Source organism: Lissotriton vulgaris, chromosome 6 (genome assembly GCF_964263255.1).
Source record: "Lissotriton vulgaris chromosome 6, aLisVul1.2, whole genome shotgun sequence".
NCBI classification, from domain to species: Eukaryota; Metazoa; Chordata; class Amphibia; order Caudata; family Salamandridae; genus Lissotriton; species Lissotriton vulgaris.
The window spans coordinates 1256101618-1256114869 of NC_141694.1; the positions used below are offsets into that span (position 1 = coordinate 1256101618).

General features: G+C 42.5%; 1 protein-coding gene across 1 annotated transcript in view; it reads left to right on the forward strand.

The window, feature by feature from the left end:
* Positions 1–13252, forward strand: part of LOC147708719 (uncharacterized) — a 285914-nt gene that overhangs the window by 12224 nt on the left and 260438 nt on the right. The window contains exons 4-7 of the mRNA XM_086925767.1: positions 541–687; positions 2373–2459; positions 5061–5136; positions 7112–7164. Of these exons, the coding sequence (XP_086781893.1) occupies positions 541–687; positions 2373–2459; positions 5061–5136; positions 7112–7164 (363 nt within the window). The remainder of the gene's footprint in view (positions 1–540; positions 688–2372; positions 2460–5060; positions 5137–7111; positions 7165–13252) is intronic.

A 13252-nucleotide genomic window follows, 5' to 3' on the forward strand; every position in this document is an offset into this window, starting at 1 on the left:
CCCCCCCCCTCCCCCAAAGCCCCATTAAAAGGCATCTTGCATTGCATTCAAGGCACCGCAATTTGCGATTCCTTAAGTGCAATCGCATTTTCCGATTTTTGCATTTGGGATGATGCATCCCAAATGCAAAAATAACGGGCGCAAAGGGGCATATTCTGAGATCTGGCCGTTTGCAACCGGGTTTTCCTTTGATGGGTGTGGACCTAAATCCGGACATGTGAGCAAATCAAATTGCGTGGGTCTTGTAAGTATGGGGCAAGCTGGCTTCCTCTGCAAAGTGATTGTAACATGGGATAAATAAAACAAGAAACTGTGACTTCTTCAATTAGGAAATAAATGTTACATTCTGACTATGGTAAGAACTTCCTGAATGCAGGCATATGAGTACAAGTTAACCCATGCCATGACTTTTTTTTATGACAATGCATAAACATGCATCTCCACTACAAGTATTTTGCCATACAAAAACAATCAGTGTCCCCTTGCTTCACATATACAGAGGTCAGAGGCATGTACTCTCTTCTGTGTTACTTCCTGTAGATCCGTGAACAGGTGTTACTGACACTTGGCCCAATGGCGACTCTGCTTCCCCCAGACCAGCTGGCTTTGGAACTACCAGGGGTGTTCCGAGAGATATTATACCTCCAGGCAAGCCTGCCGAAAGAGAACACCTTTGGCCTGATAAAGGTATGTCTGGGGCAAATGTACCCCTCAGAAATATCTACTGTATGTTTGAATGAATTATGTCCATGGTGTATCGAAGAGAATCATAAGGGGGTGTCTAATGAAAAGATTTTGTGTTTGGGGGTATTCTCTGCTTGTCTTTCAGATCTCTGCTGGATTTTTCTGTAGCTTTCACCACATCTGATCTAGAGCCCAGATCTGAGTGGTCATTATCTAGGTCGTCTCTTTTTTTCACCAGGGATATCATAGTTGGGCCTTCATTACAAGTGACACAATAATTCTGATGGTACAGGTCTCATTGGAATCATGAGGTTTGGAGGAATATGGCAGCTCTGCTGTGTTTCCTCAAAAGCCCGGGGAAAAACAAGTACAGTAAATGAAATGTGACGCCCATATGTTATTGCTCCCAAAATTTGAGTCCTTGTTATTTGCCCTTCATGGACTCACAGTGAAATAGCAGATTATGATAGGTCACTCATAATGAGAGTCACAGTAATACAGATGGAATCTAAGGAATTACAGAAATTATTTACACTGGTGCATTGTTTTTTAAAACCCTTTCATTTTCAATTTTCTTGGGAGAAACTGCCTTTTTGTGTGGTCAGTGCACCACTACATAGAAGAAAGTAATGCTTTTGGAGATTGATTGTGTCAAAAAAGTAAAACTTTGAATCAAGACCATGTCATGTTTTCTTCCTTCACTTTATTAGCCTTCCTGCCTCATTAGGAGTTAAAAACAAACTTGTTCACAACTTTTTAATGTATAACTTATTTTTACTTTTTCTGTAACCCCCATATTGAGACAGAAACATTATCCAACTGGTTTTATTGTTACAATTGTACTTGATACCACTCATAAGAATTGTAATCATGGGCCCCTTCTAGGGATCCAGATCACTTCTTCCCTTTAACCTCCATCGTTGGACCAACACCTACCTTATTTTTCATGAGTTGGTTTATATACTTTGGAAAAGGTTTTCACATTTTTTTAAATCTGTCCTTGTATGTTTTCTTAATAGCTATAGTTCACACGTGCCTCATAAATGTCCTATAGAAAACATCTAAAAGCTTGGGAACTTACCATATACACGTTGTAACATCCAATGTCACCCTCCCCCCAAGAGCAGCCTCATCAACAACCTCTATTTTAAGATTCTTATCAACTCTCCCCTCTGAGAATTCTGATCACCTCTCCTCTCCCTTTTGGGTATTTGCATCAAATCTCTTGGGATCCTGAACTTCACTTGCCACAGAAGATCTTACTCTCCTACCTCTTGAGGATTCTCACCCTGTAAAGCTTCTGATCACTTTTTCCTTCGTGGTGATACTCATTACCTCTCCCCAGTCAACCACTGACCACCTTGAGAGTGTGGATCGCCTGTCCGCCACAAGGATCTTAATTACTTCAATCCCCTTGACTGCCTTGAACTTCTTTCGTGAAGATGGAGCTTGATCATGTCCTCTAATTTTTAAAGTGATGCTTATTCATCCTTAGGAAGGGCCATGTCCCAAGTGGTGTCAGATGGCTGTGATTTTGTTGCTTAGTTGGTCAAGATCTGTTGTTTATGTGCAGTAATCATTTAATATAGTTGGAAATGAATGTGATAAATGAAATTGAAAGCCATATGGATGAGTGCTCTCTTTCTAAAGGCTTCTCCCTTACTAATTTCATGTTCTTTTCCATTCAGCCTCTCGAACATTTCCTTAGAGCTGGTGTCACAAAAGCTTGCAAGGAGGCTTCTTTACCCGAAGGGTTTGCAGCACTGCACAACATGGTAGGGGATTTTTTGAGTAGACTCTTCTATCATGAAATCACTGTATCTTCTGAACAATAAAGATGATCAGCTGGTGTGATGGACACAAATCCTGATTATATAGTAGAGATGTGGATTCCACTCCTGCCCATTCACTGACACCTCTCATGAGAGAGCACTAAAAAAAGTCCCCTGTTATCTTTATCACAGAAGGCTGAAAATGCCACCCATTGTCTTTAAAAATCAAAGGAAATGATGGACGGAGCGTTGACAATACAAGCACTCACCCCAGTCAACGGATCTGGGTTTAATCCATCACCGTTCTTTAGCCCACTCTGCCACCCCAGTTCAGACATGGCCATGTGCAAATCAGTCTGACCCTGTGCCTCATGGGAACAGTCCAGCCCGAACTGCCAAGCCATGCCTTCCCTGGAACGGAAACAAGCTAGCGAGGACCGGTTTCTGGCATTTCAGCCGTCTTCAGCCCGGCTTGCTTGAATCCAGTGGCAAAGTGAGCAAGGGACTCACGTCTGAGCACACCCTGCCAACTTATGGCGAACAAAGAAAAAGCAAAGGAAATGATGGACGGAGTGTTGACAATACAAGCACTCACCCCCAGTCAACTGATCTGGGTTTAATCCATCACCGTTGTTTAGCCCACTATGCCTTCCCAGTTCAGACATGGCCATGTGCAAATCAGTCTGACCCTGTGCCTCATGGGAACAGTCCTGCCCGAAATGCCAAGCCATGCCTTCCCTGGACCGGAAACAAGCTAGCGAGGACCGGTTTCTGGCATTTCAGCTGTCTTCAGCCCGGCTTGCTTGAATCCAGTGGCAAAGTGAGCAAGGGACTCACGTCTGAGCCTACCATGCCAACTTATGGCGAGCAAAGGAAATCAAAGGAAGTGATGGACGGAGCGTTGACAATACAAGCACTCACCCCCATTCAACTGATCTGGGTTTAATCCATCACCGTTCTTTAACCCACTCTGCCACCCCGGATCAGACATGGCCATGTGCAAATCAGTCTGACCCTGTTCCTCTTGGGAACAGTCCAGCCCGAACTGCCAAGCCATGCCTTCCCTGGACCGGAAACAAGCTACCGAGGACCGGTTTCTGGCATTTCAGCCGTCATCAGCCGGGCTTGCTTGAATCCAGTGGCAAAGTGAGCAAGGGACTCACGTCTGAGCATACCCTGCCAACTTATGGCGAACAAAGGAAAACCAAAGGAAACGATGGACGGAGCATTGACAATAAAAGCACTCAGCCCCAGTCAACTGATCTGGGTTTAATCCAGCACCGTTCTTTAGCCCACTCTGCCACCCCAGTTCAGACATGGCCACGTGCAAATCGAACTGACCCTGTGCCTCATGGGAACACTCCAGCCCGAACTGCCAAGCCATGCCTTCTCTGGACCGAAAACAAGCTAACGAGGACCGGTTTCTGGCATTTCAGCCGTCTTCAGCCCGGCTTGCTTGACTCCAGTGGCAAAGTGAGCAAGGGACTCACGTCTGAGCATACCCTGCCAACTTATGGCAAACAAAGAAAAACCAAAGGAAATGATGGACGGAGCATTGACAATACAAGCACTCACCCTCAGTCAACTGATCTGGGTTTAATCCATCACCGTTCTTTAGCCCACTCTGCCACCCCAGTTCAGAACTGGGGTGGCAGAGTGGGCTAAAGAACGGTGATGGATCAAACCCAGATCTGTGGACTGGGTGTGAGTGTTTGATTGGTTCAGATGCTCCGTCCATCACCACCCCCTTTTGTACCACTTTGTTTGCCCTAGGTTGGCAGGGAATGCTCACACGTGAGTCCCTTGATCACTTTGCCACTGGATTCAAGCAACCCGGGCTGAAGACGGCTGAAATGCCAGAAGCCGGTCCTTGGAAGCTTGTTTCCGGTCCAGGGAAGGCATGGCTTGGCAGTTTGGGCTGGACTGTTCCCATGAGGCACAGGGTCAGACTGATTTGCATATGGCCTTGTCTGAACTGTGGTGGCAGAGTGGGCTAAAGAACGGTGATGGATTTAACCCAGATCTTTTGACTGGGTGTGAGTGTTTGATTGATTCAGATGCTCCGTCCATCACCACCCCCTTTTGTACTGCTATTGCCTGAGATCAGCTTTTAAAAAACAGTGGCACACACACATCACACTCACAGATGTATTTTCACCAAAACGCTCAGGGGTAGTGTTTTTAATATCTCAAACCCTTTGATCGCCCAACGTAATGATTGGGTTGCTCATTTGTTTAGGCATCAGCCCCTCAGCTGCTTTCTATTTTCCAATGTGGCCTCATATGAGCTGGCTGCAAATTGGTTTGAGGACACCGGGTCCTGGAATCTATAATTCTTGAATGTTATCCCGCTTCAAATGCCGGCTATCATGAGTTTTCCCTAGAATGAGAATAACAACTTGGACCCAGAGTTACCAAAATATTTGGGATAATAAATACGCATTTAGGCTCCTGAAAGAGAGCTGGAATTGTGAGGAAGGTCTTAACTACACACAGCTCTGTTATCCACAGTATCAGAGATCCTCTTGTTCTGCACATTACAGTATGTGGGACCATAAATGATAATCGGCCCCTCACTAAATATTGTCGTCTTTTCTTTGGCAGATCTCTGCCCAGGAACCTCTGTCTCACAAAGGGCAAGCAGCTAAACAGACAGCAAATGAGCTACTCCTCCTGCTTGGTGAGTACAGGATTGGTAAATCCTCAAACCCCATTTATTTTTTCGTCTAAAAATGTAACTGTAATTGAAAGAGTGAACTTGTTCATTGGTTATTGTCTATTACTATTCTCCTTTGCTTCTGGCTGTGCCCTCCCCACATATCTCTATATTGCCTTCTTTGCCAATGCTTGTGCATTGCTAGTTCCACCTATGCCTTTATCACTGCTATTGCCAGTTTCTATCCATGCCTTGTTGAAAAATCACATGAATGCATCTCCACTGTCCATGGATCCTCTGAACATTACCTTTGCTCTTGTCTCCAGGCTCATTCTGTTACTCATAACTTTCCTCAGAACCTTGCAAATGCTTTCTCTGTCGATGCATCTTCTACTCACGCTGCTGTAGTTGCTTACTGTCTCTACTTCCTCTGCCATGCCTCATCAGTAAACACTAATCACCTCCTCACACCCTGTGGCCATACATATTCCTTTTTTCTCATCCCTTCTTTCCTCTTGCCTGCAAACTGTCCATGCTCCTACACAATCCCTCCAACAATGTCTGTTTATAGGCGCCTCCTTTGGTCATGTCTCCTCTCCTCATGCATGTGCCCATACATTCTCTGTTATTGCCTTCACTGCCTTACTCTTTACTATATCTGTTCAGTTGTATTTTTTAACAAGTATGATTTCCATCACAACTAGATTTTGAGGCTAAACAGGAAAGAGATTGCCAAAATTCAGTGCAATACAAACAAGTAAATCTTTATTTGTAGTACTTTGTCAAATGTGATGATGGTGAACATATTCTCAAACACTTATGACAAGGGAGGGCTTTGGACTGCTATGGTTTATCAGCCTGCATTTAGAGACCAAAATCTGATCTTTTTTGGCAGTCTGGTATATATCTGGGAAGCCTAAATTTACAATCTTTATTCTCTACCTCTAGCCTTGTCGATCCAGTCTTTGGATTCCTATTTACCTGCACCTCAGTTTAAACCTAGATTTTACCCTGCCAACGAGCATCCTGGTTACAGGCCTGGATACTCATGTTTTGCATCTTGGCAATATATTTGTGAACATCAAGCAATAGGCTTAGGCTATCTTATGTTAATATGATTTATTATCGCGCATAAGTCATCCCACGGCTTCATCATGATTGAATTATTCTTTCCATATTGAGTGCCCAATGTTTTTGAAACTTTTGGAACCATAGAATAGGCATAGACTACCAAGCAGGAAATGATCTAGATTTGAATACCAGAAAACTGACTAACAGCATGTTTTTCAGTTCCAACAGTTGCTAAAAAATGTCTGTAGGTCTAGGTCCAGTTGTCCTAGCGAGAGGATGTCTCTAGAATGTACCTTAGGTTCTCGACTTTGAGAACTGAAAGAAATCTTGCTATGTATGGATATTCCCTTGCTGGTATGATGTTCCTGAAAGGATGGCTTCTTGTTTACAAACTGATTTCCGATGCAGCCACTTGGCATGATCAGCACTCGGTGCCCTTGTTTTTCCAACTCCTGTTGGTGAGCATTCTGGCCCTCCTCTTTTCTTTTTGAGGGTCTCTTATCATGCTACTGATCTCTACCTCTAGGTTTGTTTGGCCAGCAAATATGCTCTTTATAATATTCCGACTGTGAATTGGGCCGTGATCTCCTTAAAAAGACTAGGGTGCAGTAGGGAGAAGACACTTCTCTGGATGCATGCCCCATCTTTATGACACTCATCTTGTTGCACTGCTATTCCAGGTCCCACTAGCTACTGTGTCTTATACTAAACACAGAAGACATTTACATAGTATGAATATTAGAGTTATTGTGAACAGGTGAGAAACATTTCAATTTATTGTTCATAGATTGTTTTACATTAAACCCTATAATTGGTGATGATCTGAAACCAAAGACAATAATTCAATCAAACAGTCTGATAGATGAAGGGCCTACCATCTGGTTAGAAAAGTAATTGCTAATTTTAAATATTTTTTGCCTCTCTATAGAGACAACTCAAAGTAAACTACTGGATGCAGGAGCTCAAGCGTCTGGTATTGAGGTAAGTAGTATAAGGCTGTGTCTCCAGAGAGCCTGTGCCACGGGTTAACATTAAGGGGAAGGTGCAGCAGTTTACAACATGCTTATCGGGATCTAAGATGCCTAATTTGTTTTATTTAGAGTGCTAATTTCCCGGTTAGCACAAGGGTTATGTAGAGAGACAAACTGAATAGTCTGGTAGAGTTTCTATGGTGTATTAATGTTATGGAAAAAGCTCGAGAGCGTGAGTGTGAAATGCTTTCATGAGTACTCTCTTGACCATGCAGGTATTACAAGGCAGGTTTCTTTGTGTTTGAGATACCAACTGATACATGGATGAAAGCTGAAAGGAGTAACAATGTCAACACACCATATGGCAACTAAAGAGGGATTCTGGGACAGCCCTTTGCCTGTGTGAGAGAGCTTCCTTCAAGTATTGGCCAGATGAAATGTTTGTCATGTTTTGGTATCAGTCCAATGCATTTTGTGTTTGTGTATATTTCCTGATGTTCGAAATTGTTTTGGAGAGTTTTTAAAAAAAAATCTTTTGTTTTGCTCTTTTACTGCTGCCATCATTATGGAGTGCATAAAGCTGCGCTAGATCTTGTGAGTGATTGATTGAGGGGTAAAGTGTCAATTGCTTTGCTCAGTAATTTTTTTAACCCCTTGGGCGCGGCCGCGATTCTGCGCCTGTGCGGCCGTTTTTAAGAGTTGGCGGGTTCCTGACTGCCCCCAGCCGTCATCAGCACACGAGCACCGTGATGCATGACGGCTGGGGGTCGTCATCAGCATGGAAGAGGTTATTAAACTGCAAACACTTGCAGCGTTCAGAGTTTGGCTTTTCTATTCTGACTTTATTATATGGCTTTTGAGAGCCCTCTTTACAGGAGGAGCTGCCTGAGGGAACCTAAGGCCCTTCCATAAATGACTGTGATGTTTCAGTGCAGAACCAAGCGTCTTTTTAATGCATTGCCAACGTTTCAACTTGGCCATGTGCCTATTGCATTGTATTGTAATTGCATTTGTATAGCGCTTACTACCCTGATGAGGCGTCAAAGTGCTTTTTCGACGAGTAGCACGCTACTCCGGGACCCATAGAGGATTAGTGTTGAATTAGTATTGTGAAACATGCAAGTAAATTTTAAGTGGTGGATAGGTTAAGAAGTTATTTGTTTTCGGAAGAATAGCAGAAGGATAGAAGAGGAAAATGGGGTTTATATTTATATCGCGCTTGTTACCCCTGATGGGGTGTTGAAGCACGCTACTCCTGAAACCCATAGAGGATTAGTGGTGAATTAGTATTGTGAAATATGAAATTAATTTGAGTGGTTGATATGTTAGTCAGTTATTTGGATTGAGAAAAGTTGGGGAGGGGTTAAAAAGGGGAAAAGGTTTGCATTTTTATAGCACTTGTAACCCTGATGGGGTGTTGATACGCTTTATTGCCGAGTAGCACACTATTCTAGAACCCATAAAGGATTAGTGGTGAATTAGTATAGTGGATAAGAAATTTGAGCAGTGAACATGTTAGTCTGTTATTTTGATTGAAAAGGATAGTGGAGGGATAGAAGAGTGAAGGCTTTTTTTCTTCTTCTTTTGTTTTAGGTCATAGCAGTAGGAGGAGGCTTTTGGATGAGTAAAAAGGGCTTTTGGAGGGGAAGAGTCAGAGGGAAGAGTTTAGAAAGGTTTGTTTTGGGAGATCGGTATAGTAAAAGAGGTGTCAGATTATGCAAGGAGGGGTAGAGTAGGAGAGAGTATAGAAAGGTTTATTTTGGGGATCATTGTAGTGGTATGGGGTTTGGGATAAATGGGAGAGTGGATGTAGAGGATATATTGATAGATTTATAGGGTGAGAGATAAGGTAGTGCATTGGAAAGAGTAGTAGAAAGAAGTTTGAGATGAGTCAGAAAGTTGGCCTAGAAGATATATTGAGAGAAGTGTAGGCTGAGAAATAGGGTAGTGCATTTATTTTTCTAACAACATAAATATTCTACATGTTTATACAAAGCAATACACAAAGATAGGTACATAACTACAGTGAACATAAATGCTTATATACAGAGGGATATACTGTAAATTTCTGTTTGCTTATGGTGCTTTTGTGGGTAAGACTCAATTCTTGAGTAGTTTTCTGAAGATAAGATGGTTGTGGGTGGATCTTATGTTGGGGGGTAATGAGCTCCATAGCTTGGCTGCTTAAACACAGAAGGATGTGCCACCCATGTTTTTTTTTCTTGTATCTTGGGATTTTGAGGCGAGATGCATCTTTAGAGAGGAGGTTCCTTTGTTGAAAGTGTTTGGTGATTATATTCCTGATGAAAAACGGTTCCATTCCATGTATTGCTTTGTGGGTGATACTAAGTAGCTTGAACGTGGATCTTCGCGCAACCGGTAACCAATGCAGGTCTTTCAAGGCAGGTGAGATGTGGTCTCGCAGTTTGATAAGCAAGAGTAGCCTGGCAGCCGAGTTCTGAATTCGTTGTAGTCTTTTCATGGTCGTTAAAGGTGATCCGTGGTAGAGGCTATTGGCTTAATCGAGTTTCGACAGAAAAAGGGAGAAAGTAGCTTGGATTTTGTGTGGAAATCCCAAATGAGGGTAACTTTGTCGCAGCTTGATCTTGCTAGTTTATCCACTTGGGCATTCATCGATAGCATTGAGTGCTTGGTAATTCCTAGGTTTCTTACTTCCTTTATTACTTTAGGCGGTGATCCTCGTTCATCAGGCCAGGCGGCTATGTATTCTTCCAAGTCTTCATATACTTTTCAGACAGCACAGCTCAGAAACTGAAAGGTGTAGCCTTTGCTCACTGCCAACTATAAATTATGCTGTGAGAAATGCTGAGTTATTGATATACATTGTACACAGTGCAAAATGCATATAAGCAGACGCCTCCAATGTCGAAACGCGTGTCGAAGAAACCATCGTTATTTGTACCAAATTGTTGATTTTGCAATGAATTTTAAATGTATTAATGAAAATCATCGACTGCTGTTTTTAAATGTCAACATCATTTGCTGAAATAATTAAAATGTAGGATTTTTTAATAATTTCTTCTTGAACTTTTTCTTCACATTGCTTTTGTCCCATATTGCCTGGGATTGTTGTTTTTCATATAAATAAGAGGCAGCGCCAGAATTAAGCCCAGGGAAAACCTGGTCTTACCCTTGCGCAATGTGGAGAAAAGCTTTATTTCTCCTCGTCTTTGCTGTTTCCATACGTGCTGCCTTGTGCAGCACAGATAGAAACAGCAAAATGCAATTGATTGTGTATGTGCAGGAAGGTGAGTCTTCCAGCACATAAACAATCATTGAAAAAAAAGACTTTTTGCAACTTCTATGTTTGCTGCATTAAGCAGCACACATAGAAGTTTCAAAACCCCATGAGTGAGTGTTTATCTGCAGGAAGGCCTCCCTTCCTGCACATAACAATCATTAACATTCATTATGCACTATGGTACAAGGGTGCGTGCATTGGCGCTAGGCAGCTGAACTCAGCACCAGCACTAGGGGAAACGCAGGGGTGCACCGCATTCTTGTGAATACAGCGCATCCCTGTGTTTTCAGAATGAAGAAGCGTGGCTTTAGCAATATTTGCTTAATGCCATGCTTCTCCATTCTGTTGTAAATATGCCCTGAGTCTCTTGTTCTCTTTGAATTGTTTGCCAGCAGATCACTGTGGCGGAAAGGGGCATATTTACAGGGTGGAGTTAAGCCATGTTGAGTGGCTCAGCGCCACCTTATAAATATGAAAATGGAGTTAGGCCACTGTAGCGTCCACAAAAGTGACACTCTGGTGGCTATAGGGCTTGTACATATGCTCCTAAGTGTCTTACTGAAAAATAGGTTTACATTCCCACGCAACATGCAGGAAATCCCTCTTTGGTATTCTGTGTCCCTGGTGGTCACTCATCTCTCCTGGCACAGCATTCTTGATAAAATATTTCTCCTGGCATTGTGTTTAGATGTGCATACTTCTGTGGAACAATGTCGTACATTGGCACAATTATTCCAGTACACTGAGTTAACACCAATTAAGTTTGTGCTATTTAGCCATTTTAGTGTGCAGCTACAGTTTATAATTGACAAAAATAATCATTATGGTCTCATAAAAACCTTTGTTGTGATGCACACAACTATCCTGAGGGTATTCATGTACTTCTGATCGTTACTTGCGTGACTTTTCAGCACAAGGCTCTCTGAAATACTATGGGAAATCTAGGAGTTGCAGAGTTCTATCTCTACTGCAGAGTAAGCTCTTGCTTGATAAGAGCTCAGGCAAAAAACTATGGTCTCGATAAATAAACTCAGGGAATCTTGATATATTTTTAAGATGAGACAAATCCTAAAACTACTGTGCTCTCAATACAAATTTTCAAAGTTGTTAACTATGTTTGAACTAGATAACAGTACATGCATTTCATTGCTATTTTCTTTATGTCAGTGTACAGGTGAAAGGCCACCAGTCTAACTCAATAGGTCTGGCTATAACTGAAAATGGCGCTCCGACCTCTTGGCTTTGCCAATGTTTGTTAAACTTGTATTTGTTGTTCATAAAGCTAAAGCTGTGTGTGGGTTGTCCCACAGTTTCTCAAGGGAAATGCTGCCTGACAATATGACTTTTCAGCCTTGGTTCCGCCTCCTCTTCTGCATTCAAGAGGCAATGTTGGGTGTCCCTGCTTTTTGATTCCGTCTCACATCACTTAGAAAAGATTTCTAGAACAACTTTCTCTCATCAAAGGTTTCTGCAACAACTTAAGACTTGGTTGTTCTACAGTGTTGAATTTCCTTTGATTCCCAACATGTAGGATTCTGTTACATGACAACCCTGAAAACATGACATGGTATTTAAAAGTTTAACATATTTGTGTAGTGCCTATTTGCTTAGTAAAGTATACAACAAAACGTAACATAACATTACATTGGATTGACATTTAGGAGACATACACTCATGGGAGCTTACAACTTAGGGGGCTTAAAAACCACATGTTCTACCTGGGCCAGGGTGCTGATAGGTATGACTGCTGCATGCTTCATGGGGTCACATATTGCCTACGTGATGTAGCCATTATACTTCTCACGTGCGCCACTGTCTCCATTAATGCTGGGGCATATTATCAAGGGGGTTTATCTCCGCTTTTTTGGCTTTAAAAGCCAAGAAAGCGGAGATCAAATTATCTCCCTATTACCTAGCTGTCGCTAACACCAGTTAGCGACAGCTAGTAGGAGATAGCGACCATCTTGGGCCCCACTTTGCATGTCAGTGATATTTATCACTAATGACATGCAAAGTGGGCGTGCCAAGATGTTAGCGACTGGAAACAGTCGCTAACATCGCTATCTCCTATTACCAACTTTTGGAGATATTCACGCTAAGCGCGAATATCTCCAAAAGCTAATACCTGCCCTGAGCAGTTCTTAGCCATGTTATCCAATGGGAGCTGGATAACATGGCGAAGAGCATTAGCTCAGTAATCCGTGAATATCGCTGACTTTTCAGCGATATTCATGCATGGCGTACGATTTTTATCGCATTTGCGATAAACCTTGGTAATACCAAGGTTTATCTGCGATAAAAATCGCCGCAGCTCAGCGGTAAATTTTTGTCTCTAACCAAGCAATAGCGATAATTATCGCTATTGCTTGGTAATATGCCCCGCTGTTTGGGCCAAAAAGGTGGGCAGCACAGACACAGACTAGCTTGTTGGTGTGAAAAAGGCTGCTTTATTGGAAACAGGTACACCTTAGATACAAGTTCCCTTGGCCTGCGCCGTACAAAACAAGACCTCACTAAATATTGTCTTCCTACTTTACCCCCCACTCCCTCCACTAAACATGTTCCCCACTGCAACAATTATAAACACAACTTGCAATTTCCTAACCTTTCTACAACTACCTAACTAGGTAAACTTCTTATGTTCTTTCATAACTGTAACTATACATCATTATACCACAACTGACCTAGGAAAAACTCCCCAAAGAAACATAGCGCACCAATTCAGCACTTGTTCCAGCGACAACACCAATACAAACACCCCCTCCCCCGAAGCACCTGCTCCGAAAAAAACTACCAGGCTGAAAAAGTAATGAGCTATCCAACAACAAACCCCGCA